The following is a 25,508-nucleotide window of genomic DNA, read 5'->3' as shown; positions in this document are numbered from 1 at the left end:
GCTAAGCGCGCTGCGCGTCTGTGGGCACGAGGCTTTCGTTTTTGATTGGCCGACATAGTGAAGTCTGTGGCGTCCGTCAATGATGTAAGTAATCAAGTAGTTAAATAATAAGTGTACGAAGAAAGTGAATGGAAAATAGTTTTCAGGAAGAAACGAGAGCTATTGTAGCGGAAACATGCGTCCACCTACCGGCAGCCGATGCTACCTTGCCATTTCCACACGAACTGGTTCAGCTCTAAGTGTGGCAACAAGGCAGTACCAGTGATTGCCGACAGGAGGAACGCGAGAACTAAGGCGATCTTCGCAGCGTAGTTCAGGGCGTTCCGCACAACAGCACCCGGTTTCCCCCTGAAAGACAAAAGAAAAAGTAAAATTAAGAATTTTCGTCCAGGTAAGTCGCGGCAAAGTGCCGACCTAAATTACTATAACTAGTATTATTTAATGTATCTACTAGTGCGCGTGTGTACGCTGAAGGGCGCCGGAAATGCCCTGGTAAATACAATTGGATCATTGCGTAAATGATGTCTTGATCTATCATTAGATAATCACACAAGCGAATTACGGAAAGAAATAGCGGTGGTGGAATCACACCGTGGGGTGTACGCTCAAGAAAATCAAGTAAAAATTCAATTTCTAAAGGTGCGTAATCATAAGGAAGACAAAATTTTGTAGCCGCGTGCTCATGTCCACAGTGAGCGCAAGCACTTGAAGTAAGAGCACTCCCATGATTAGCCAGATACGCAGAATAAAAAGAACTGGAACAGCTTAATAACGCTGGTGAAATAAAACGGCTATAACCATATGCTGGAATGCAAAGTTCGTGTGTTTTATTCGGCGAGTCAGCCAGTTGCGTAATTGGAAGCGACGCCATGAATCGGGACAAAATCTAAAATAAAACAATGGTTACCATTGGTTACCATGGTGTAAGAAGAAGGAAAATGGATTTTGTGCTTCGTAAGCGTTTACAGTGTGTGTTGGAAAATATGCGAAATTATGGCCAAGGAAACCGAGGAGTAGAAACGAAAACAAGGAAAGGACAGAGCGAGGTAAGCGAATGCTAGTGTGTAGAGCGAATGAAAACGAAAACAAAACAAAAATATAAGCTGAAATCTCGCAAAAAGTAAGAATGTGAGCTGACTCTAGTCGCGGACAGGGCGAGGTAAGCGAATGCTAGTGTGTAGAGCGAATGAAAACGAAAACAAAACAAAAATATAAGCTGAAATCTCGCAAAAAGTAAGAATGTGAGCTGACTCTAGTCGCGGATGAAAGCACGTGTAAGTCTAAGTAGCTTTGTCCGAGCGAAAACGCTGTGGTTTATGACAGTGAGAACAAGATGGACCACTTGATTGTAATTCCAAAGAATCAGAATTTGTAGGCAAAGCGGAATCTTCCTGATCGCTAGCCTGTGAGTTGTCCAATTCAGTCGGAATCGACGCTCGTGCGGCCATGGTTCTCGGCGTTTGAGAATTTGACTTTGAGCGTTTTGCACGTTTAAAGAAGCGTGAATGAATGCGTTGGTGAATATTTCGACGAGAATTAGCACAAAAGAAAACAAAAATACAAAAAGTGTTTAGAAGTGCCAAAGCGAATGCGATGTAAGTCAACAAATCAGTAAAGGGTTTGTCGTGAACAGTATGAAGACGTGAAATGCGTGAGCGAAGTGAAGTCATTTGGGTGGAAAATTGTCCATCGAGTAAGTGGAAAGTTTTGTCGAGTGACTGCATGGTAATGTTGTCGAAATGTATGGGAGGTGTAAGGTTAAGTGACCTGTAATGTAAGCGTAAAATATCGTCTTGGTTCGTTCCGCGCCATTGTAAGTAATGGAATGTGGTTTGTGTAAACAATGGAACATGAAAACTCATGCGTTTTGGACATTGTCCATAACCAGTGGTTTCTGAAGCGAAGGTTAAATCACAAGGAAAATGATAAACAGTCAAAGGAGTAAGTTGTAGAGTGTATGTAGAACCATTTGTTGAATTTTGAACTGTTAAGAAGCGCTGTTGTGTGGACAAGAAATAGCGTCCTCCGAGATGTAATAAATCATGCAAATTAGAACAATCTGGCGCCTTGGTGTGACGGCGTGAAAATACTAGTTTGCTATTCTTATGCCAAGGTAGGCCAATCCAGCGGGTATCGTTTGCCAAATTTAAAATATGACGAGGACAAATGAATGTGACATCGGAGCGAAAACATTTATCAAGCAAATTTCGATGTAAAAGGTATTCAGAATGTGGACAGCGCAACAAAGCCAATTCGTCACGGGTGATTGGACCCTGAAAACACTGGTTGAATAATTTGTATTTTATAGGCGTTAAATATTCAATTGTACAAAAGTGTGTCTGTGAATCCAATTGAGGGATGGTGAATAACATATTCACTCCAATAGAATTCGAAGGTTCATAAGTAAAATCGACCATTGGTTGTAATAATAAAGGAAATCCAGAAGTTAGCGTTTCAGCGGTTGTAAACAAAGATGGAATTTTTCTTAACCTTAGTTGAAGTTCAGAAGCCAAAAACGAAGGTAGATCTGTTAAGCCAATTGCTTCCTGTTTATGTAACTTGTGTGTTTGGTGCAAAATATCAGTGATTTCAAATAAAACGCAACTGAGATGAAAAAGAGCGAGTGACCTCTAAGGAAAATTTTGAAAGAAATTCCATGAAATTATTGAAGTGACAGTTTTCATGTGTGGAAAAATGCTGAAGTTTTTCCTGCCAATCTTTGAAAATATTATCAACACTGTGCAATGCTGACTGAAGATTATTAACTTTAGTCACAAGTTTATCAGTTATTTTTGCCAAATAAACAGTTTTTCCTTGGACAGTTCTGGTCATTGCGTGGACAGTATTAACAGAGCGTGCAAACACTAGCAGTAAATCAATCAAACCTGACACATCGGTTGAATCGCAAGAGCCTCCAAATGCAGTGTATATATATTTCGGTATATTTAGTACGCCGGCTGAACACGCCCAAGGCGTTGACCGTTTTGCTCGACGCGACCCCATTAACCAAGTTTGTTCGTGAGGCGAGATACCGTGGCAGTTCTGCAGAGCCCATAACTTACATAATTGGAGTGATTTTCTGTAACCGTAAGGGCATGTCATAGTTGCGGTTAAGCCTGTGGAGTAATGATAATAACGACGAAGGTATGAATCACACTCGATAAGTGCAGTATAACCATGTGCTGATAGCAAGCGCTGCATTGAACGCTGAACTGTGCGTAACTGAAGCAACAAAGCACTTAAGAATCGAGAATCGTCCTGCGAACAAGTATTATTAATCGTGAAATTTTTACCCATGGATGGAGTACGCAAGGTAACCAACAAATTAAATAAGACAGTGTCGTGATAAAAGACTACTGCGCTTGGATTATGAGAAATCATTAAAGCTTCAGGATAATAGGTAACATGTTTCCCATTCATGTCATACGTTTGATCAGCTGTGGCAATTGTAAATTGTAGTGAACTGAATAATAAAATGAAGATTATGAATAATTTAACTAGCATTGTTACTGTGAAAGGCGTCCAGTAGCCTCTTGTCCAAGATGTTGTCTTCGGGTTCCCATGTGCTTTGGGAGGCTGGGAAATTTGCCCATTTGACAAGGAATTCTTGTTTTCCGGCTCGTCGTCGGGACTTGAGAATCTTTTCAGCAGCGTAAACATCTGGAGCTGTGAACAAATCTGGAGAATCAACAGGACCAGTATTAGATGACTCACCAATGTCAGGGGTAGTGACAACATCAGTACTTGTAGTTGGATTAGAGTCATCTGATTCAAAACTATCTTCTGGAAGGTCTGATGCTTGAAGGGAAAGAGCATGAGGATCATCTTCCTGGGGTGGAAGGATAGGGCGGTCTGCTGGATCGTAAAAGCGTTTCATTCGGTTTGCATGAACTGTAGTTGCAACTAAGCGATTATCACAAGTGCGAAGTTGATAATGTACTGGCGATAATTTTCGACAGATGCGAAAAGGACCATGCCAGAGATGGCAAAGCTTCTTCTTAAGACCACGTTTAACCTTAGGGGTATAAACCCAACATCTCTCACCTACCTCAAAGGGTGCGTCAGCTGCAGTTCGATCGTATTGTAATTTCATGAGCTCTTGAGCACGAGCAATGTTATCTCTTGCTAAAGACTGAGCAGTTTCAATTTGAGTGACTATTCTCCTGCGATGTTCAGCAACTGAAGTTGATAGATCAGTTGGTGGCAAAAGAGAGACATCAGGAGCGAGTCGCGGCTCACGCCCATACAGAAGATAGAAAGGACTATCCCCTGTGGCAACACAGGGAGAAACCCTGTAAGCAAATAAGATTGATGGAATGAATATATCCCAGTCAGTTTGATGTGAGTTACAGAACATAGAAATAGATTCGATAAGAGTACCATTGAAACGTTCTACTAACCCATCTGTCTGTGGGTGGTACGCAGTAGTATTAAGCTTCTTGATGTTCAGTAAATGACAAACTTCCTTCATCAAGGAAGATAGAAAATTGCTTCCTCGATCAGTCAAGAGCGTGCGAGGAGCACCATGTCTGGTGAAAATTTCATCCACTATAATGCGAGCAATAGTAGCAGCATCGATAGAGTTAATAGGAAAGGCCTCGCACCATTTAGTAAGAAATTCGGTTATCACCAGAACATAGGAGAAACCGCGTTCTGTGGTTGGCAGAGGGCCAACAATATCGCATGAAATTCTATCAAAAGCATCCTGTACCGGTATTGGTAGTAAGGGAGCCTTGTGACGATTTCGAGGAGTTTTGCGTGTCGCACAATCGCAACAACTTCTGCACCAGTGTTGGATATCACTGAACATATTGCGCCAATAGTAGCGAAGACGAAGCTTCTCATAAGTTTTGAGAGTGCCAAAATGAGCTCCTCCAAATGGGTGATCATGGCCCCAAGTAAGTACTTCATAGCGTAGGGCAGCAGGTATGACAAGTTGCTGATAAGTGTTGGCACGGCGACGTCCCTTTGGAGTCCAGATGTGGAAAAGCAAACCATCCTCGCTAAGAAAGTAGTCATCAATACTTAGCAAAAGAGAACGAGCGATGTTGTCCCTTGCAGGAAGACGAGAAGTCTCAAGGTAGTCAATCAAGTCTGCAAGGTCAGGATCGCGTCTCTGCAAGTGTCGCACTCTGTCAATCTGGACACCTGGAATATCATAGGCTGAAATACTGGGAGGAGGCAAGTTGTAAGGTCGTCTAGATAAGGCGTCAGCATTAGCGTGTGAGATCCCAGGGCGGTGTCGAATTTCAAAGTCGTGTTGTTGAACCAAAAGAGACCAGCGAGCCAGTCGTCCGGAAGGATCAGAGACAGACATCAGCCACTTAAGAGCATGGTGATCAGTATGCAGGATGAATCTGCGTCCATGAAGATAAGGTTCGAATTTGCGTATGCCAAAAATCAATCCTAACGTTTCGCGTTCTGTAGTTGAATAATTTCGTTCAGCGGCATTGAGATCGCGACCCGCGTATGCAATAGCTACCTCTTTACCATTTTGAATTTGGCCTAAGGTAGCACCAATGCCTTCATTTGATGCGTCTGTGAATAAGTGAAAAGGTTCCTTAAAATCAGGAAAAGCTAAGATGGGAGCACTGGTTAAGGCACCCTTCAAGGCTTTGAATGCCTCTTCACATGCAGTAGTCCAGTCAAATTTTTGGTCCTTGCGAAGTAATTTGTTCAAGGGAGCTGCGATTTTAGCAAAGTCTTTAACAAAACGCCGATAATAATTTGCTAAGCCCAGAAAAGAACGAACTGTTTTGACATTGTGCGGCCTGGGAAAATCCCGAACAGCTGAAATCTTATCTTCATCTGGTGCTACACCCTCTTGTGATACTACATGTCCTAAATAAGTTACTTTCCTGCAGGCAAACTTACATTTTGAAGGTTTGAGCTTCAGGTTAGCATGGCGAAGGCGATCAAAGACTTGGCGAAGGTGACATAAGTGCTCGTCAAAAGTCTTAGAATAAACAAGAATATCATCAAGGTAAATGAGGCAAATCTTATATGTTAAGTTACGTAAAACACATTCCATTAATCTTTGGTAAGTACTAGGGGCATTGGTAAGACCGAAAGGAAGCACTAAGAATTCGTAAAGTCCGCCGTAAGTGATGAAGGCAGTATGCTCACGAGAGTGAGGCTCCATTTCCACTTGCCAAAAACCGCTCCGTAAATCCATCGAGGAGTAATATTTGGTACCATTAAGAGCGTCTAAAGCGTCATCTATTCGTGGCAGAGGGTAAGAATCCTTTCTTGTTACACTGTTTAAGCGACGAAAATCCACCACAAATCTATCTGTACCATCCTTTTTCTTAACAAGGATAATTGGCGAAGCCCAAGGGGATACGCTGGGCTGGATGATCCCTTGATTTAACATATCTGTAACATGCTTTTCAATGAGACCTCGTTGGGTGTCAGCAACTCTGTATGGGCGTTGTCGTATAGGTGGATGATCGGCAGTGTCGATTCGGTGTTGCACCAAACCTGTTCTTCCAAGTTCCTCTGAGGACAAAGAAAAGATGTCACGATATTCTGCAACAAGAGAACGTAACTGCATCTGTTGGTCATCAGTCAAGGTAGTGTCCGACAGGTCAAGAGGTACAGGAGAAGATTGGTCAGGTGGAGTAGAAGTGGATGTTACACTGTCTGGTGTAGCAATGACAGACATAGAAGCTGCAGAGGGAGTGTAGGTTCCCATAGTAGAACAGCGGTACATTGTGATTGGTTTGTTGGTAGGATTAAGAACCCGAAATGGAAAAGTGTGTTGTTCTGAAAGACTAACAAGCTGGGATGCTCCGCACACTTGGTAGCGTTCAGCAAGCTTAGAATTGGGCTCTATAAGACCAGTGCTACCAATTGTTAAGGTTGTCTTAGGGTAGACAGGAATAACAGATTCTGATTGAGGTGGTAAAATAAATGTAGCAGAAGCATGGACAGTAACTGGATCATGAGGAGTGGAAACAGAAGATGGTAACCCTGAGGAATACTGAAGAGGAATGGGAGAATTACCTGCGAGTGTCAAGGTATGGGCTTGCATATCGATGACAGACCCATAATGCATCAGGAAATCACGACCAATAACTACTGGGTATGTAAGGCGATCGATAACAAGAGCCTGCATGGTATAAGGTACCTGGTCTAATTGGAGAGTGAGAGTTGCGCTTCCCAAAATAGGGAGTTCTTCACCACTGACAGTTCGAATAACAGGCAAAGGAGAGACCTGTAGTGGAGAACAGTGGGATAAGGTGGAGTAAAAAGATGCACTTACCGCAGTGACTGAGGCACCAGTGTCAACAAGCATGTGTGTGGGCTGATCAGTGATAGTCCCAAGGATGTAAAGACTGTTAGCTGGTAAATCCAAGGGCGGACCTGTAGCACAAATGTCCAGACCATCGTAAGGTGGAGTTTGTGGTGGTGTGTACCAACCTGAAGAAGGAAGAGTACCAGTGTCCATGGGAACAGAAGTCAGGTCAGCCTGAGAATGGTGTGTAGCCATCACGTTCAATGGAAGTCCAGCTTCTTCGTGAATGTCGTTGAAACCAGGGAGATCTGAAACATCTGGTAAAGATACTGGCAAAGGTAGTGAAGTTCCGGTTTCTAAGGAGCGCTCTGTGAAGTTGTTATCCGAAACTAAACATGTATTTGCAGTATCAACATCCTGTGTACATATGTCGGTAATAGATGATAATGTATGCTCAACTTGATCAGGGCTGAACACATAATAACCGAGTGCTGGATTAGCATTTTGTGTGAGGTCATGTTTTGCATTCATTGTCAGTGATATGTCTGCATAATTAACATCTTGATTATTATGCTCTGAAATCTCATGGTTTGAAATAATTGAATTACTCTCAGGCCGGCTATCTGAGAGAGAGGAATGAATCCCCAAAATGTTTGAGCCATGTTGAATTTGAACTGTTTTCTGTTCACTTATTTCCTTTGGTTCACTTGAATTTGTTTTCATGTCCACTTGAATAATATCGTCATTGTATTCGTTTAGCTCAATAGGAGAATTCGGATTTGCATCTGCATGAATAAAATCTGTAATGTCTTCACTGGTTTTGCAAGGAGAATTTGTATCCTGGTCAAAACAAAGTGAGACGTCCATCACACTCACTGGCTCATTGAGTATGGCATCACATACTGTGGTATCTGTTTCATTACTATCTTCACCCGTTCTAGGTGGTACATCCATCGCACTCACTAATTCGTTAAGTACGGCATCACAAACAGTGGTATCTGATTCTTTAGCTTCAAAACGTTTTGATAATTGTTCGGTCAATTGTAACTGAGTTGGCACCATTTCATCGTCAATGATAACATCAGGCTCAAATGCATTTGTGTCATCACAATTTTGCGGAATTGTCTCATCTAGAGAATTTGGTTTCAAGTGGACATTCCCAAGTTCATTTCCTGTACTACAATGCGCATTGCTTGAAGAAGCATCCCTAGGGAAATCTAAATCGGCCGAAAGCATAGCTGGTGAATGATATGTACAGTGAGGAGAATTTGGATTTGATCTGTGTGTGTGTTTACTGTGATCTAACGGAAGGGTAGTTCCCGGGATAACTACAGCGTCCGAAACAGACAGATCTGAACCAGTGACTCCTAAATTACAGTTACTATGTACTTCATTAAGATTATGAGGTGTGCATGTATTATCTACAGTACGGGAATATGTACAAACATCAGGAGGGGCTTGTGTGGCTCTTGCAGAAGGCGTAAGATCTCCAGCAAGAGCCCTTACCCGTTTAAATTGGAAGGCGAGGGGCGGCTACCAGGGTAATTTGAATATGTTGCCCTATTAGGACCATTTGAATTGGTCGTGGGCAATCGCGGGTCCCTGTTACGCTCCCTGCAGTTGCGCCAAGTATGGCCTACGCGGTTACAAAAACTGCAAATGGGTTCCCCTTCGGTACTCCTATAACTACGTCCAAAAGAGCGAAAATCTGGGCGACGTGGATTCTGATAGCGTCGCAATTCATTTTCTAAGCGATTTATTTGGCGTTGCAATTGGTCAACCTGGCGATTTGGAGGCCCCTGCCAATTGCGCTCTTGGGGAGGCCTAGCCTGCCCCCGTGGTTGATCGTAAGCAGCCACGGCATAATTAGTAGCAGCTTGTTGCTGTTGAGTTTGCTGTGTTTGTTGCAATTTGAGAATTTGCTTAACTTGCCGTGAAAGATCATCAATGCGCTTATCATTAGTGGAAGAATTAGCGGCAGTTGCTGCTGCTACAACTTCTGGTTTAGTAGTCGGTGTGGCCAGAAATTTAGTGAACATGGCTTGCATTTGTGATAAAACTGACGAACTGTCAGAATTCCCCTGTCGTTGATTTACAGCATCTTTTATGCGCGCAAAATTTATCGCTTCCTGTAAATTCTTCGGTCTGGCTAAAGCAACATATTCCTGAAGATCGCGTTGCAAGCCTTCCATAAAGTAACGCATCGATTCACTGTCAGATGAATTTAGGCGTTTACAAAGGCGCGTCATATCTGCGAGATAATTGTCCAGCGTTTCTCCTTTTTGCTGTTTGCGCGCGCCTAATTTTTGGCTTAAAATCCAGTCTTGTGGGCCGGATGCAAAGCGTTCCCTAAAAGCGGCAAGTAAATTAGTCAAATTGGTTGTTGTTTCTTCCGGAAGTGCCAAAAACCATGCCTGTGCCACGCCTTTTAGGTACAATGGAAAAGCGTTAAGTTGCAATTCAGGCGTCCAATTATTTAATTTACTGATGCGTTGGAAAGTGTCCAACCAAGCTAAAGCGTCGTCCACCGGATTACCGTCATAAACCTCAGGTTTTAAATGTTGAGTAGATGATTTTTTCTTAAGCGCGGTTTGGAGCGAATCGAGTTGCGCGCGATTTGTAGTGGATTCTTTTTCAAAATCGGTACGCAAAGATTGCATGAAATTAGTGAAGAATTGTTTAAATTCCTCTTTCTGGTCGTCGTTCATGGCTGTCATTGGTTTTGATGGACAAATACAAAATTCACTATCCGGTTGAGAATGAGCACGTTCCTTACGAGTTTTAGAACGAGTTTGAATTTGGCGAAAAGGTTGCGGCTTTGTTGACATACACCACCGTTATTTCTATCCTGTCCTTGTTTTAACGAAAACCGAACCACACAAAACTACGTATAGTAACACTTAACAAAACATAACATTAAGATAAAGATAGTAATAGCACTAGTTAAATAGAAATAAAAGTTCCAAATGCTTGACTCTTGCCGTCAAGGATAATCCATGAGGAAAAATGTTCAAAATGTTCCAATAAGAGATCGTTGAGTCCTCACAAGGGATCGGGCAACTGTGCGCAATTAAGTATCCATGATAAGAATAAATCTTACTTGTTTTGTATGATTCCAACTGTGTTCTTTTGTTTGTTGATCAGGTAAGCGTCGTCAAGGGCGCTGGCTGCAGAGATCTGTTTGAAACAGCTGCAAACGGAACCCCCAAGAAACACCGCTCACGGCGCTGTGAATTCTGCTTGGCGGGCTGTTACGTACAGGTGGAAACAGCACGGCAACCACCAGAGGCGTCAGGCCAAAACCACGTCAGGCCAAGAGCACTGGACAAAACAAACTGGTCGTCAGGGCTCCCCGCTTGGCTAGCGAGAGGTGGTCGGACGATCGGTTTCTCCACCAATGTTGTACTATTATTTCTACGTGTTATCAAGCTTCAATAAGTACAACCACGTCTTCAAGTCCTTGATATTATTTATTGATCACACTTACGAACTGCTTTTGACAAGATCAAGATGTAAAGGCCAAGAACAGATTAATCCCATCGCTTTTATATCGTCCAAGCGGAATTTGGCGGGAACTGTCAATCAGCTGCCAAAATCTCATCAATCATAAATTTAGGCTAACGTAATGCCTTGCGCAGTAGTTCTTAAGCGAAAGTACGCTTGCGCACTAAAACAATTTACATATTTTCCTTCGAGTAACTTTCAGTGAGCGAAATGACTTTCTTCTTCAATTTTCAATGTCACCGCCAAACGACCTGGACAAAACAAAGCGAAGAGATCAATATAAAAATTACAAGGAACATTTTCATCTTTTTACAAATGAACATTCTTGGCTAAATACAAGAGAAATCAAACATTAAATGAAATTACATAACAACACTTTACAACGGAAACTTAAAATAGAACACAACCTTCTTGTCCGAATCTTGGTTCCGCCTTTTCCATAAATTAACTTGCCACGCGCTTACAACCTCGCATAGCTTTAATTAAAAGTACAGTACGTGTTGGTACAACAGATCTGGTACAATAGGTATTTCCGTAGTAATTACTTAAGGATTAAGGGTCATTAAGGGTAAAAGTTAACTGGTACAAATTCAACCCGAAACACGGCGGAATTACACCAAAAACTACCAAAAACGAATAAGCAAGTTATTTCCAGTCATGCCCTGGAAGCAAGATAACTAAAGGTAGAAACTTAGAAAATGTGTGTTGACAAGGCATAAACAACCTATTGTTACTTTTTAAAAACCAATTTGGGCGTAACTATTCATTGGTACGGTTTCCGAGGAAACACTGCAAAACAAGGCTTCAAAACAAACTTTGCTTCACATTGAATTGGTACCAGGAGAAAACAACTTTTGATCAGCATAACTAAAATTATGTTTACAACAAACTATTGCGTTGAAAGATATGACTAACACGGTTTCAACTGTGTCACTTGTAAAGCACAATTAAGGATAATCTGAACAGTTCCAAGAAGTCCAGCTAAGAAGGCGAAGTGTCTCTTGTTGGTGACTTTCATTACACGGTTCACCTTAATTCTCTTAATTAAACACAAGTAAATGGAATAACTACACACTAAAATTATTGTTATTCAAACCGCAATATTTGAGAGTAATTATCAGCAATGAAATACCGTTTAATGATTAAAGTATCCGAATAAGGACCAAATTTAATAAAAACAACTTTAAAACTTTTACTTTGAAAAGAGTCTATTTTTATTGTATAACACTTCCATTCGTTTCGCACAGTAAAATTAAGGCATCCAGCAATTAACTAAAATGTTCTAGTATACAGATCAAACAGTGTTAGCTAAGTAGAATGAAAATTGTAAAAGAAATCGCCAAGCGCGCTGTTTGTGTCCGCACCTCGCGAACGCAAAATTTATTCACAACAAACAGAACTATCACACTCAAAAATTCATATATTTGTGAATTCCTGTCCAAATGGTTTCATTTTGGTCTCTTTCGAAAGCTTAACACTTGTAGTGTTTAGAAAAAGAAGTATTGCTGATGAAACAATATAAAGTGTTTCGTATCTGGCTGTTCATTCCGGGTCGGCACGCGGTCTTCTTCGAAGTCGCTGTTATCGAATGGGTTTGCGCTTGCTGAAGCTTCTTGTCGATAAGCGTCCATTTCGATTTCGAAGATGTAATTCATTTCGGAGTCATCCGAATCTTCTAAATCCTCCTCGATCTCCTCAGAATCTTCGGACTCCTCGGGCTCCTTGGACTCTTCTGATAACCGTAAAGAAGAAGACGAACACGTTCTGAAACGGACTGTGTGGAGTAAATCGCAAAGAAATAAACCGGAAAAGAGACGCAATCGATATCGCGTGGTCCCTGGCGTGACGTCATAACCAGCGCTCGTCCCAGGCTTCCTAAAACGCGGTAATGCAACAACACAGTCTCAACTTCAAAAACGCATAGAAAATCGAGGATTCAACCAATTCAAAAACTTTTTTCGCTGGAACAGTTTAGAAAGAAAGTAGATTTATTTCGCCGAATAAAAAGATGTGCTGTTAGGTGCACTTTAAACGGAGCCACCGATAAGTGCGCAACTCGCGCCCCGACTCTTTCACAACGGACAGGCTGAACACGAAGTCTTGGGAGACCATATTTAATTGAAGGCAATGGTTATGAAGCCTGACAAACTTCTTTGTTATATGTTTTTGTTTGCCTTTTTAGCCTTGACCCTGCATGAACAACAACAGAATTTGGAATCTGTTGGTGCAACTAACCAATCGAGACATTTTGGTTAAGATATCCAACTGTAGTGTGAACGTTAAAACAAAGGATTGCGCAGGGTCGCCGCCCTTCCAACATAAATTTCAGCACCATTGTTTACATGGCAAGGTTTCCTAACCGATCCCTCAATTAACTATGGGCAGACTAATCAGTTTACGAATAATGGATAAGAGCTAAGTGAAGCCATAAAATTCCTAATTAGCCTTAACCGTAGTAATAAAATAACAAAGCCATTGACATGGCAGCTATTGCTAGTGATAAAACTATACAGTGAAACCCTGTTATTATAGATACCTTTAGGACTGTTGAAAAGCGTTTGTATAAACAAGATACCTGTATGAGTGGGTTAATTTCAGATTAATGCTTGGATCTTCAGACCATAATAACAAGTGTCTCTTAAGCGAGGTTCAACTAAATTTTTGTAACTGAAAGCTTCATGCTTTCCTTACTTTTTATTTAGTCACCATTAAAACGTGCTGAACACTTCAGCAGCAAATTTGTATTTTAAAACTCACATCTAGCCATGAAAAGGACAGGTCTGACACACATTTTGGTGGATAACTGATTTAAGCTAATCAATTGTCATATGATTTTCATAGTGTTCAAGAAGAAGTGCCTCACTGTTAAGCTCCTCTTGACAAATCCAACAGATGTGTGTTTGACAATGGTCTGACTGAGGGTCATTTTTGGGGGCATTTTTATGCCCACCAAGACTTTTCAATTGACCAGAACACAAGTATGGCTTCTCTCTAGTATGGATTCTTTCATGTCTCCTCAGATCCCCTGCTTCTCTAAAACACTTGCCACACTGTTTGCATTGATGAGGCTTCTCTCCAGTATGGACCCTTTTATGTCTCCTTAGGTGTTCTGCTCGCCTAAAACACTTCCCACACTGTTTGCATTCATAAGGTTTCTCTCCAGTATGGACTTTAACATGCTGCCTTAGAATTCCTGACAGACTGAAACACTTTCCACACTGTTTGCATTCATAAGGTTTCTCTCCAGTATGGACTCTTTTATGTGACCTTAAGTTTCCTGCTTGAGTAAAACACTTGCCACACTGTTTGCACTCATAAGGCTTCTCTCCAGTATGGACTTTTCCATGTGTCCTTAGGTGTTCTGCTCGAGTAAAAAACTTGCCACATTGTTTACATCCATAAGGCTTCTCTCCAGTATGGACTCTTTCATGTGTCCTTAAATCTCCAGACTGACTAAAACACTTGCCACACTGCTGGCATTCATAGGGCTTCTCTCCAGTATGGACTCTTTCATGTGTCCTTAAGTTTATTGCTTCACTAAAACACCTGCCACACTGTTTGCATTCAAAAGGCTTCTCTCCAGTATGAACTCTTTCGTGTGTCCTTAGGTGTGCTACTCGACTAAAACACTTATGACACTGTTTGCATTTATAAGGCCTCTCTCCAGTATGGACTCTTTCATGCTTCCTTAGACCTCCTGAGTCACGAAAACACTTGCCACAATGTTTGCATTCATAAGGTTTCTCACCAGTATGGACTCGTTCATGTGTCTTTAAGTTTCCTGCTTCAATAAAACACTTGCCACAATGTTTGCATTCATAAGGCTTCTCTCCAGTATGGACCTTTTCATGTATCCTTTGGTGTTCTGCTCGCCTAAAACCCTTCCCACACTGTTTGCATTTATAAGGCCTCTCACCAGTATGGATTCTTTCATGTCTCCTTAGGTATGCCACTTGACTAAAACACTTATGACACTGTTTGCATTGATAAGGCTTCTCTGGAATATGGATCTTTTCATGCATCCTTAAATTTCCTGTTTACTTGCTACGCTGTTTGTTTTAATGTTCCCCTCCAATACGGACTTCTTAAGTGTCCTTAGATTGTATGCTTGTCTCTGATCCTTGAATTATCTTGAAACACAATAAACCTTCTTAGTCTCTGAAAAAAAAAAAAACGTTTGGAATGCAGTCAGTCAAACCCTGATAAGGACACTGTTTGGACCAAAAGTCAGTTCAGTTTTAGGTAAAATAAACTAGAATTTAAGTATTTAATTGCTGCTTATGCTTCTCTATACATTTTTTGTATAATGTTTTTCTATTTTTGTTTTGCTTTATCTATGCAATTTGTATTCTCACCAGACATGGCAACAATTGATTAAATATGACTCACACCTGAAAGTAAATATTGCAAGCAATTATGGAGTAACAAGTGGATCCTAGCTCTTTTGTGGGTATGGTGAACTGTCTTACAACAACTTTTTTTTCAGAAACACCCAAACTATCTGATAGCAACATTTAAAATCACAACCACATCATCTCGGGGTCTGGTGCCCTTGAGAGTTTACAACATAGAGCTGGGTAGGTTTATTTTCCAAATTCTGGTCTTGATGCTAAAGAGTTGAACACTGCTTTGGGCTTGGTGCCCTTAATTAATAGACAAAAACGTCACATTGTTTTGTTAACTAGAAAAAGTCTTGATGGTTTGGTGCCACCTTATTTGATTAATTATTTTACTTTGGATGCTTCTATGCACACATGAGTTACAACTAGACACTGTTGTGACATTCATATCCCAAAAGTGAACCTAGAAGTCGCCAAGGGATCTTTTTATTTTACTGGTGCGATGGAATTTAATAGCCTTCCTCGCCTTATTCAGTCTAAGGATATCCGTTATTGAATAATTTCTCAAAGGACACGAAAGATTTTTTTTTATTAATTAGATGTTAGGACAGGTAGTGATTTTGTAAAGTTTTGGACTTTTTTAAATCTTCTTATTAACTGTTTTTTATTTTGAGGTATTTTTAATAACAGGACCCCCCATGATAACAGTGTTTTGATAACACTGACAGGGTTATCCTGTATAAATATTATTGTATTATTATTATTATTATTATTATTATTATTATTATTATTATTATTATTATTATTACTCTGCTTTACTCTATCTTAGAGGGTCAAGAACAGTTAGAAGAGCAATATTAGAAGCAATGTTTGAGAAGCGTACGTTGAATTAGATAGATGCCTCGCCAAAATGTAGGTCCTATAATTTTTATACATACTATTTTTTTTCTTGTTTCTTTTTATGTAGGACGGTTTGATGGTTTATCGAATACTTTTTAAATTTAAATAATTGAATGTAATAATTATGTAAATTATTACTATTATTATTAAGAATGTGATCATATGAGTTTTTAGTACAAATTTATTTAACAAAATTAAAAATATTATTATTATTATTATTATTATTATACATATTATTATATTTTTAACTATTACTATTATTATTATTATTATTATTATTATTATTATTATTATCATCATCATCTAAGCATTGAATGGAACTGCTGAGCTTAATTCAACACTGGAAAAACTGGAAAATTTAGCAAAAATATAATAATTAGTTGAGCTTCACTTGAACTTCACTCATAGCCCACTTTGAAAAAGAGTGATGGCCTGGGTCGAGAGTAGCTGCCCAAGCGATTGTGGGATTGTTTGGGGGGACGATTACAATAGCCATCGTCCCCCCAAACAATCCCACAATTACTTGGGCAGTTACTCTCGACCCAGGCCATCACTCTTTTTCAAAGTGGGCTATTGCCAACTTTCATAATGTTGGGGACTGGGTACGAGTCTGTGTATAATGGGATATGGGACATAACACTCCCACAGGGGCCAGAAAGAGCACACCAAGCTTTACAAAATCCTCAAGTTTGGTGGGATTTGGGCCAATATTGAACAAGATACAGCCATAATCAAAAACCTTAAAAAAATTTACTAAGAAATGTATGAATAGCCGGACGCGACGGACAATTTGTCCGGCGTCCGTATGTATTTCATAGTAAAACTTGGAGTTTTTGAATGGCTGTATCTCGTCTAATATTGGCTTGATTAACACCAAACTTGAGGATGTTGTAAAGTTCAGTGTGCTCTTTCTCATGCTATGTGGGTGTTGTGTCCCATATCCCATAATACACAGACTCATATCCAGTGCCCCACGATATGAAAGTCGGCAATGACTAAAATTGACTCTGGCTTGAACTTGACTCATGTTACAAGTTAACTCCTCAGGAATGCTTGTAAAAAGTAATGAGTAGGTAAGGATTTCTACTGACAAGTGGCAAACTGGGCAACAGCAACAATACTGATAATAAATCATACATGACACTGTGGACCATTCATCAGTAACATCTAATTAATATGAACGTGAAAGCACTTAAATACTGGAGGAGAAACTAAAGATATATTTGGGCTTGACTTTTAAAACTTGACTCGTGGATCAACTTTACTCCGGGTTGTTACTTCAGTTCTGGTATGAGAAAACTCTTATAAAGGCCTGCAGTTATTTAAAAAGAGTCTAACTTAGGCTGTGGTTTAAGACAATCAGTGGGCCTCCAAATCTGTTTAAAAGTGGTTTTTGAGTATTTACTAAATAAATAGCTTTCTTGTCTGGGATGCAAGCCTTCTTGTTACCATCGGCAGTAGGCAATGTTTAGATATGATTGTTGGCAAAATTGAAAATGGCTTCACGTGGTTTTGTTATAAACATGCACTGTCTATACACTTTCTTTCAATAACTGACCCTTAACATTTTATTGTGCACCATGATTTTATGTATTATGGAGTAGTAATTGGTTTCCTTTAAATTAGTTGGTCATTTCTGTCAAGCACTATGAACCTATGGAAATGTAAAGGCACTATAGAAATTCACCCCTCCCTCCTTATAAAAAGGTTATACAGTATAATTCACTCACAAGTGCCCAAATTATATACAAAACGACAACTTAACGTTGACATGAGGCAGCACTAATGCAGGTATCAGCGGCCATCCTGTGGGGGCTGAGCCCCGGTTAACCTTCAGGCAACCCATGGGGCATCATAGGTGGCTTTCACTTTTTTAAACAAACCTCCCCAGGGTCCTGCTACTATGATGGTCAGTGGTAATTGACATTGCGTGCCCAGGAAACACTTGAATGCCTATGGTCAATGACTCTTCTTTCAAGATAGGTTTGTTTGTTATCATTAAAATTGGCAAGCATATTATTTAGCCACCTTGTCTGGAAAGTGGTGGAAACAAAGTAGGTATCATGTGGCTGCCACAGGCTTTGAACATGGATTGGAGACAATTCTTTGTAAAAGCAGGTGTAAATTATCAATTGGTTCAGGCAGGGTTGTCGCTAAGCGCCGGCTGCCGGCGAAATTCGCCGGCTTGGAAAGAGGTCATTGCCGGCTGAATTTTGGGTGGCAAGCACTCGGCAAGGCGTTGCGAAAGATTGGGAACGAGTTTGTTACCAGGTATTTGTGTCAGATCGGAGAAAGAAGAAGTCTTTCTCTGTAGCATGACAGAGAAAAAAAACATGAAGGAACTTCACTGGTTAAATTTTACTGTTTATAACATGTTTATGCCCATGAATAGCAAGAAGAACTGACGGAGGAACAACTGAACAAACCAAAAACCAAAAACCAGAAACGTAAATGGTCCGCTGAGTGCTTGCCCGCGAAAACGAACGAATGAGAAACCAAGTGAATGAACTCGCGAAACTGGATGAACAGCTAAACGACCGTGTGGACAGCTCTTTTGTTTGCGGTTCTAAGCGTTTATAAGGATCAATTTTCTGATATTCTAGTGCAAACTTAAAAGCACTTATCTTTTCGGAATGAATGGAAAGTGATGCAGCTTTCGTTCTCATTACTTTAATGTTAAGTAAATATTGAAAATCTTACGCACGTTTTTTCATTTTTAATGTTAGAGTATACATGTACACGGCATTCATGAAAAACGGGTTTTAGTTAGATTAGATTAATTGTAGTTAGGTTTTGAATTTTGTTTAGGAGAGTTTCCTTATTTCTAATTTTTATATTCCTGATGGATTTAACAGTGTTTAAATAAAGAACTATTCTTCTAGTGAGCTCACTAAAAAGAGAATTAAGAAAACAGCATAGAAAGACGAACTGAAGTAAAACAAAGCACTGTCTGCTCAGAAGGTCTGTCATTCTCCTTAGGGGCACAGTGAACAGACCTGGAAGAGAGTTCAAGGAACGTCAAACAACGAAAACCACACGAAGGAAATATGGAAACGTAAAAGCGAGGGAGAAAATTTTGAATAAATTCAGGGTGAATCTCTGTACCACACGTTTCAAACTGCGGCACCACAGCTGACCTTCTCTTTAATGGTTGTTTCTTTTTGCATAAAAGAGCCCCTAGATTTCACCAGAGTGCACCAAATTGAATTAAAATTTTCAAAATTTCCTGAGGAGGCCCCCCATACCCCCCTAATGGGAGGGGGCGACCCTCTCCCATACCTACCCCTCCGTCGGCTACGCTGACTGCAGAAGGCACTTTGCGCCTTCTTTAGCCGGCTCAATTTCTCAGCTAACAGGCAGACAAATTTCTTAGCTACAACCCTGTTCAGGAATCAAGCACGTTGCTTTTGATTATAATTACATGTCATGTTCCATGTTTTATCACTCATTCTCAATCTTTACACCCCAAGAGCCTCATTTGGCACATTATGTCATAAATAACTCAATATTTAATAGTCAAATCATCAACAATGTTGGACTTGGAAAAATCTAGAGTGTATACAATCTGGAGCCAGCGAGGCAGATGTGCGAGGCATTTGAAGCATGAACAACCCCTAACATATAAACTCCTAACCGTTTAAAAGCTAACCTGAGTGCTATTTAGGCCAACTGGAGTGCTTTTTTGGTTAACCGGAGTGTTTTTTTAGGCTAACCTGAGTGCCTCACATGTCTGGCTCGCAGACTGTGCATCTTCAAAATCTACTTGGTGTAACAGTCTCCATAAAGTTGGTTTTATTGACCATTTCCTTTTCTTTACGTATTTCTGATTACAAAGCAAATTTGAGTTGGATCATCAATGAAACCTCTTGATTATTCAAAAGTAAATTTTTGAAACTATATTAGTCTTTTTTTAAACATGGCATACGAATCTAGAAACAACAGTCTTTTGAGATGTTACATCAGTGTGTGGTGACGCCACTTTGGAGTTGTTAAGAATCAAGGTACTGGATTTTTCCGCTACTCCAAAAAGTTGCAGTTGTAGCAATCCAGAAAGTTGTAGTCGATTGAAGTATATATAACCCTAATATAGGGTTACATATTTTCATAATGTTAAGCACATGAGTTTAATAATGATGTATAGAGAAAAAATGTCAAAGGAGAGTAGAAGTCAAGGTAGCAAGGTTGTAAGGGAGGCAATAATAATTGGTAGTAGTAATAGAATATTGTTGAACTTTATTTCTAGCTAATTATGTTCCTGACCAGTCAAGTATTGCCTTGTATTTTTGTCTTTTAATGATCATAACAGAAATTTAGGGGAAAAAAAACCTTCCAACTTGATAACTCCTCTGCTTTTCGACAGAAATTATATGGCACGAGGGCAGCCGGTGTCTAAAATTTGGTGGCGTTTCATTTTCATCGTAGTCGCAAATGTGCATCTGTCAATTTAATATTTAATTAACTCGTTTTACAAGTATCAAATTTAGTTTTCTCCAAGAGGGGATATTGTTGTCTTCTATTGTCTTTATTGTCTTTAAGAAAAATGTTGTAATCAGAATCCAATATCTAATTAGTGCATGTCAGGATCGAGGGAGCCGATGGGAGTTTTTTACTATTGTGACATCACGTCCTCGTGATTTCTCCGTGGATCTAAATTAAAATGCTTCTTGACTGACCATATTGTTTTAATGTTTTAGATTCAAATGTGCTGTTTACAGAAAGAAAATTGAACCTTTTGAAGAAGCTAATCCAAAGGATAAGTTCTAAGAAGTACTTGACAGTAAATGATGAAAAATGGACAGCTCAAAACAAAGAAATTTGGTATTGACTGGCCAGATTGCATGTGTTTTGCATTGCACAGAGAGGAAAGGTCAAGCTTAAGCTTAATACATTACCTGCACTCCAGGCTTTGTCGAATTGAACTTAAATGCCTAAATGTTACTGGAAATCCACTACATAAAAGAATTAAAGGTGTGATGGTCAATTTCTACTTTAAGTTTTCGTGTTCATTTAGGAAAGGTTTTTGTCTGTCTTTAATTTTTGTCTTCAAGAATAATATTGTCTTCTGAGTCAGATATGTAATCTGCCCCTGTCATGATGTTTTCAGAAAGAAATTTCTGGCATGATCTCCACTACTGTAACGCAATATTTCAATATTGCAAAGGGAGGATACCTTAAAAAATGTGTGAAGCATAAAATGGAAATAAATCATGCACAGCATCACTTGTAAATGGCAGTATAACCAGTCAGCAGTCATGTCCAATACTCACAGCTTGTTCGAGTCATGAAAGCAAGGATTCGACTCCTAGGAGTCCTATGAGTTGAATGACTCGTGCAAGTGGCGCTATTACTTTGTCGCATAATTCGCGTAACATGAGTTCTCACCATAGAAATCTTAAAAAAAATCATATCATCTCTTGCCCCTACATATTAAATGCTTGTGTGTACTTGTACGACTTGACAACCGGTTGCTAGGGCCCTTCTGCCTTTAACAAATTGTGTTGGATATTTCCTTAAGTTTCGGCCTAATGAGATACATTTTTCCACTCGATAATAAAATTATTAATACTTTGTCAACTCAACAATGCCCGTGTCCACTTGTATGACTCATATGGCTATGGCCCTTCTGCCTTAAAAACACGGACTGACATTTTTTAAGTCTCCCTTAAATGAGATGTATTTTTCCACTTGATAATTTACTTTGTCAACTCAACAGACTCAACAATGCCAATGTGTCCACTTGTAAGACTCGTAGAACTCAACAACCTATTGCTACAGCCCTTCTGCCTTACAAACACGGACTGATATTTTCTAAGTCTCCCTAGTAAGATGCATTTTTCCACTCAACAATTTTCTTTGTCCACTCAACAATGTTCGGTCCACTCATACAGCTTGACAAGCAATTGCTAGGGTCCGGCCTTCTTCCTTACAAATCATGTTGGATTTTTCCCAAGTCTCGTCCTAATGAGATGCATTTTTCCCCTCAATAATTTACTTTGTCGACCCAACAATTATGCCTGTGTCCACTTGTACGACTCATACGACTCGTATGACTCATCAACCTATTGCTAGGGCCCTTCTGCTGTAAAAACATGGACTGATATTTTTTAAGTCTTCTTAATGAGATGCATTTTTCCGCTCAACAATTTACTTTCTTGACTTGACTTGTAATTTAGTGTCTACTCGTTTGACTGGTACAACTCAACAACCAATTGATGGCCCTTCTGCCTTACAAACACGGACTGATGTTTTTTAATTCCCTCTAATAAGATATATTTTTCCACTTGACAATTTACTTTCCTTGACTTGACAATGGTTGTGTCCAGTCGTACGACTTGTACAACTAACAACAACTGATAGGGCTGTTCTGAGTTTCATGCAACAACATACTAAATATTTTGTAAGTCTCCCGAATGGGATGCATTTTGCCACATCCACCCTAGGAATTTAAATTTAAAGCAAGATCATGTAATGCCACGGAAGTGTAACTACTTCTCCTCTTGCGTCAATCTGACCAGTGGAACAATAATTGTTTTACAACTTGCACAAGTTGAAAAGGCACTTTTGTGACTCCAACATTAGTGCTGAGTATTAGACAACACTCGGAAGAACCCATTTACATTATATCACAGTCCCAAAATATATATTCGTGAAACAATCGCTCAGTCAGAACACAGAAAATGCCATTACCTGTTGTTAAGTTAGAGCGGCTAAGATGGAAATTGATTGCAACTCAAAAAAGGTGGCAAATTTTTTCAAGTTCTTCCAAATTGTATTGGAAAATTGCTCAAAGCCAGTTCTTCAATCAAGAAATACATGATATTTCAACTTCTTCTCTGCCCTTAAGAACATCTTAATCAGAATTAAATTCACAGGGCGTAACCAATCGATGAAAGTCGATGATTGGAAAAGCAATTGATCAATCAATACCAATCGATACATCTTCATCAGTATTTAATACAGTATTCGAGCATGTTTGTGTAAATGGTACTCTGAAAATATGCTGTGCAAGTTTGACCAAACCTCAGCAAAACTTCCTGTGACAAGTCCCTTTCAACTCACAGGGAGCGAGTGTCTTTTTAATGGCAAAAATTATGCAAGTACTAACAGTCAGCTAGGAGAACGTGAGCATTGCCGACCATTGCCGTACTTTCAAAACTCGGCTCATTCTCCAGTGCAATATAATTTATTCCTCACAGCTGACGTAAAAGAAAGGAAACAAAACATCCTCAACAATAAACCTAACCCTGACAATAGTCCATAAAACAAAGAAAACGAATAAATTATGTTAAACAACGGATAACCCCAAAAATGGTAGACACGACGGCTAAACCTTTCATGGCCGGATCATCTCATGATTTGCCGGTAAGCCCGGTACGTAAATATTGCACTTTGCTCGCTGCAATCGATCGATCCTACAGATCCTAGCACCTTAAAAAATACAGTGGGACCCCTATTAAGCGGCCACCCTGGGGACTTTGAAAACTGGCCGCTTAATAGAGGTTGGCCGTTGAATCCCGACGTAACTAATCGAACAGTTCGGTAATCGAACTTAATCGAACGCTTGGGTTCGATTAGTTCGGAAATCGAACACAATCGAACCAAAAAATTTGTGTGAGAGTTTGATTGAGTTCGATTTCCAAACTCAATCGAACCTAATCGAACGATATAAAAAATCACTTAAAATATGCTAGTTGAGTGGCGGGACTGTCTTAGCATATGTATATAAGTAAAAATTAATAACAACTACTAATAATCACTATATTGAAATAACCTTTGGGAAAAAAATACAGTGAGTTTACTGTAAAATCAAAAATGATTTAAGTTAAACAGACTATAAGATCATAATGCAAATTAGTTTCGAAGAACGCGGTCTTCAACACAACATCCACAAGATAACGTGAGACTAGTAATAATCAAAGATTAGGTGGGTGTGTGCGATTGTTTTGTTTTTGTTTTTTCGTCGATGGTTTTGTATTGACAAGAGGAACTGCGAGGAAAAGACCGAACAGCGATGAGGAACTGCGAACAGTAAAAAGCACATGGAGTGAGATCCGGGAATTCCGTGCCTTCATTACCATGCCAACATTGACGGCTGCACAATGTCGAGGCTTGTCGTGTGAGATCGAGGCCAAATGATCGATACCCGCGGAGAATTTGAAACGACTGGAACTATATGCGTTCTCCTGATTGTCGAACGCAATAAATGAAACTGCCATATTTGCAAGTAAAGCAATTAAAAGCAACGATAAAGTTGTTAACCGTGTAAGGTCGCATGGATTCGTCAAAACGGAAAATAAATCAATTTTTGTTGCTGAAGTCATCTTCAAAACAGTGTGCGTTCTCATACCCCGGACACCATTTTCAACTGACAATTGGAACCGGGGAATCCAACCAGAAAAATATATATTCACTGATGCAAAATCAAACCTAATCCGCGAACTCAATGGAACCCATTGAACTCAATCGAACCTAATCGAACTAATCGAACCCATTCGAACGTTCGATTTGGTTCGATTAACCCAATTTTTTTTGTGAGGGTTCGATTGTGTTCCATTATCGAACTCAATCAAACCCAATCGGGTTCGATTAAGTTCGATTAATCGAACGTTCGATTTGGTTCGATTAGTTACGTCGGGTTGAATAGAGGTATCGAATACAGCACTTTACTGACAAAAAAATAATTCGGGACTTAGTAAAGCAGCAGCTTAATGGAGGGTGGCCGCTTAATAGGTGGCCGCTTAAAGGCGAAGTATCATGAAAATTTTATGTCATTTCAAAACCCAAAAATGTTTGTCTGACAACAGAAACAAAAAATAATTGTCTAGTTTTGTTATAAATTATCACCCCAGAGTAATAAAACTGTTGATTAGCGCCCCTGGCCAGAGACAGAGTAGGTCGGAATGGCTTAAAAGTTGAAAAATATTAGGCTAATGTTTTTCAAGTTTTCGCATTTTTGTTTCAAAACTGCGCTAAAACAGAGTACGAGTTGTTTCTGTCACGAATTGGGTTGATTTCTCTACTCTCGTTGTTCTAGAATTACTTTGTAGCAGAGTGAAGGTCTTATTTCACCATTTTTAACAAAAGAGGTGAAAACCTCATGATACTTCCCCTTTAATAGAGGTCCGACTGTATGTCATGTCTATAAAACACTGAAAAGTTTATCTTACCACCAATACGGGAGATTGTTCCTCCTTCTCCACCTTTGCAAGCTGGAGTGTTGTCTGTAATCGTTACTAAGCGAAGCGAAGCGAAGACGCGACGCCAGCGACAACAGATTCATATTCGCGCGGTTACTAAGTCCTTGGACTGGACTACAGAAACAATCCTGTAGGATCTAACCAGCCATAAAATAACGAAACCGGCATGATCAATGAACATGGATTACTTCAAACATATTTCATCAGCCATTTTTGCTATCATGTTAGTTCAATGACACTGGCTCGTCTCGTCATTGACACACAGATTTTCATGCGTTAGTTTTTATTCAGTTTCGGTGATCGATACCACGTTCAGGGGTAAGGACGGTA

At 39.8% G+C, this 25,508-nt stretch overlaps 3 protein-coding genes across 3 annotated transcripts; 1 reads left to right on the top strand and 2 right to left on the bottom strand.

Annotated features, from left to right (window-relative positions):
• Positions 1-884: 884 nt before the first annotated feature.
• Positions 885-11,936, top strand: LOC146460148 (uncharacterized). The gene is made up of 2 exons (XM_085088441.1): positions 885-1,046; positions 10,382-11,936. Exons 1-2 carry the CDS (start codon positions 900-902, stop codon positions 10,673-10,675), a joined length of 441 nt encoding a protein of 146 aa, XP_084944567.1. The 5' UTR covers positions 885-899; the 3' UTR covers positions 10,676-11,936.
• LOC146460149 (uncharacterized) lies at positions 8,738-10,322 on the bottom strand. The gene has a single exon (XM_085088396.1). The coding sequence runs from the start codon at positions 10,063-10,065 to the stop codon at positions 8,740-8,742; it is 1,326 nt and encodes a 441-aa protein (XP_084944522.1). The 5' UTR covers positions 10,066-10,322; the 3' UTR covers positions 8,738-8,739.
• A 1,617-nt stretch (positions 11,937-13,553) lies between the features above and the next one.
• Positions 13,554-25,260, bottom strand: LOC146460147 (uncharacterized). Its single transcript, XM_085088401.1, has 2 exons — positions 25,149-25,260; positions 13,554-14,899 (listed from the first exon to the last, which is right to left on the bottom strand). The coding sequence occupies exon 2, from the start codon at positions 14,761-14,763 to the stop codon at positions 13,555-13,557; it is 1,209 nt and encodes a 402-aa protein (XP_084944527.1). The 5' UTR covers positions 14,764-14,899; positions 25,149-25,260; the 3' UTR covers position 13,554.
• Positions 25,261-25,508: the final 248 nt, after the last annotated feature.

Source organism: Pavona decussata, unplaced genomic scaffold (assembly GCF_977016875.1).
Source record: "Pavona decussata unplaced genomic scaffold, jaPavDecu1.1 SCAFFOLD_214, whole genome shotgun sequence".
Lineage (NCBI taxonomy): Eukaryota > Metazoa > Cnidaria > Anthozoa > Scleractinia > Agariciidae > Pavona > Pavona decussata.
The sequence above is the reverse complement of the archived record's forward strand: the minus strand, read 5'-3'. Positions and strand labels throughout refer to the sequence as shown.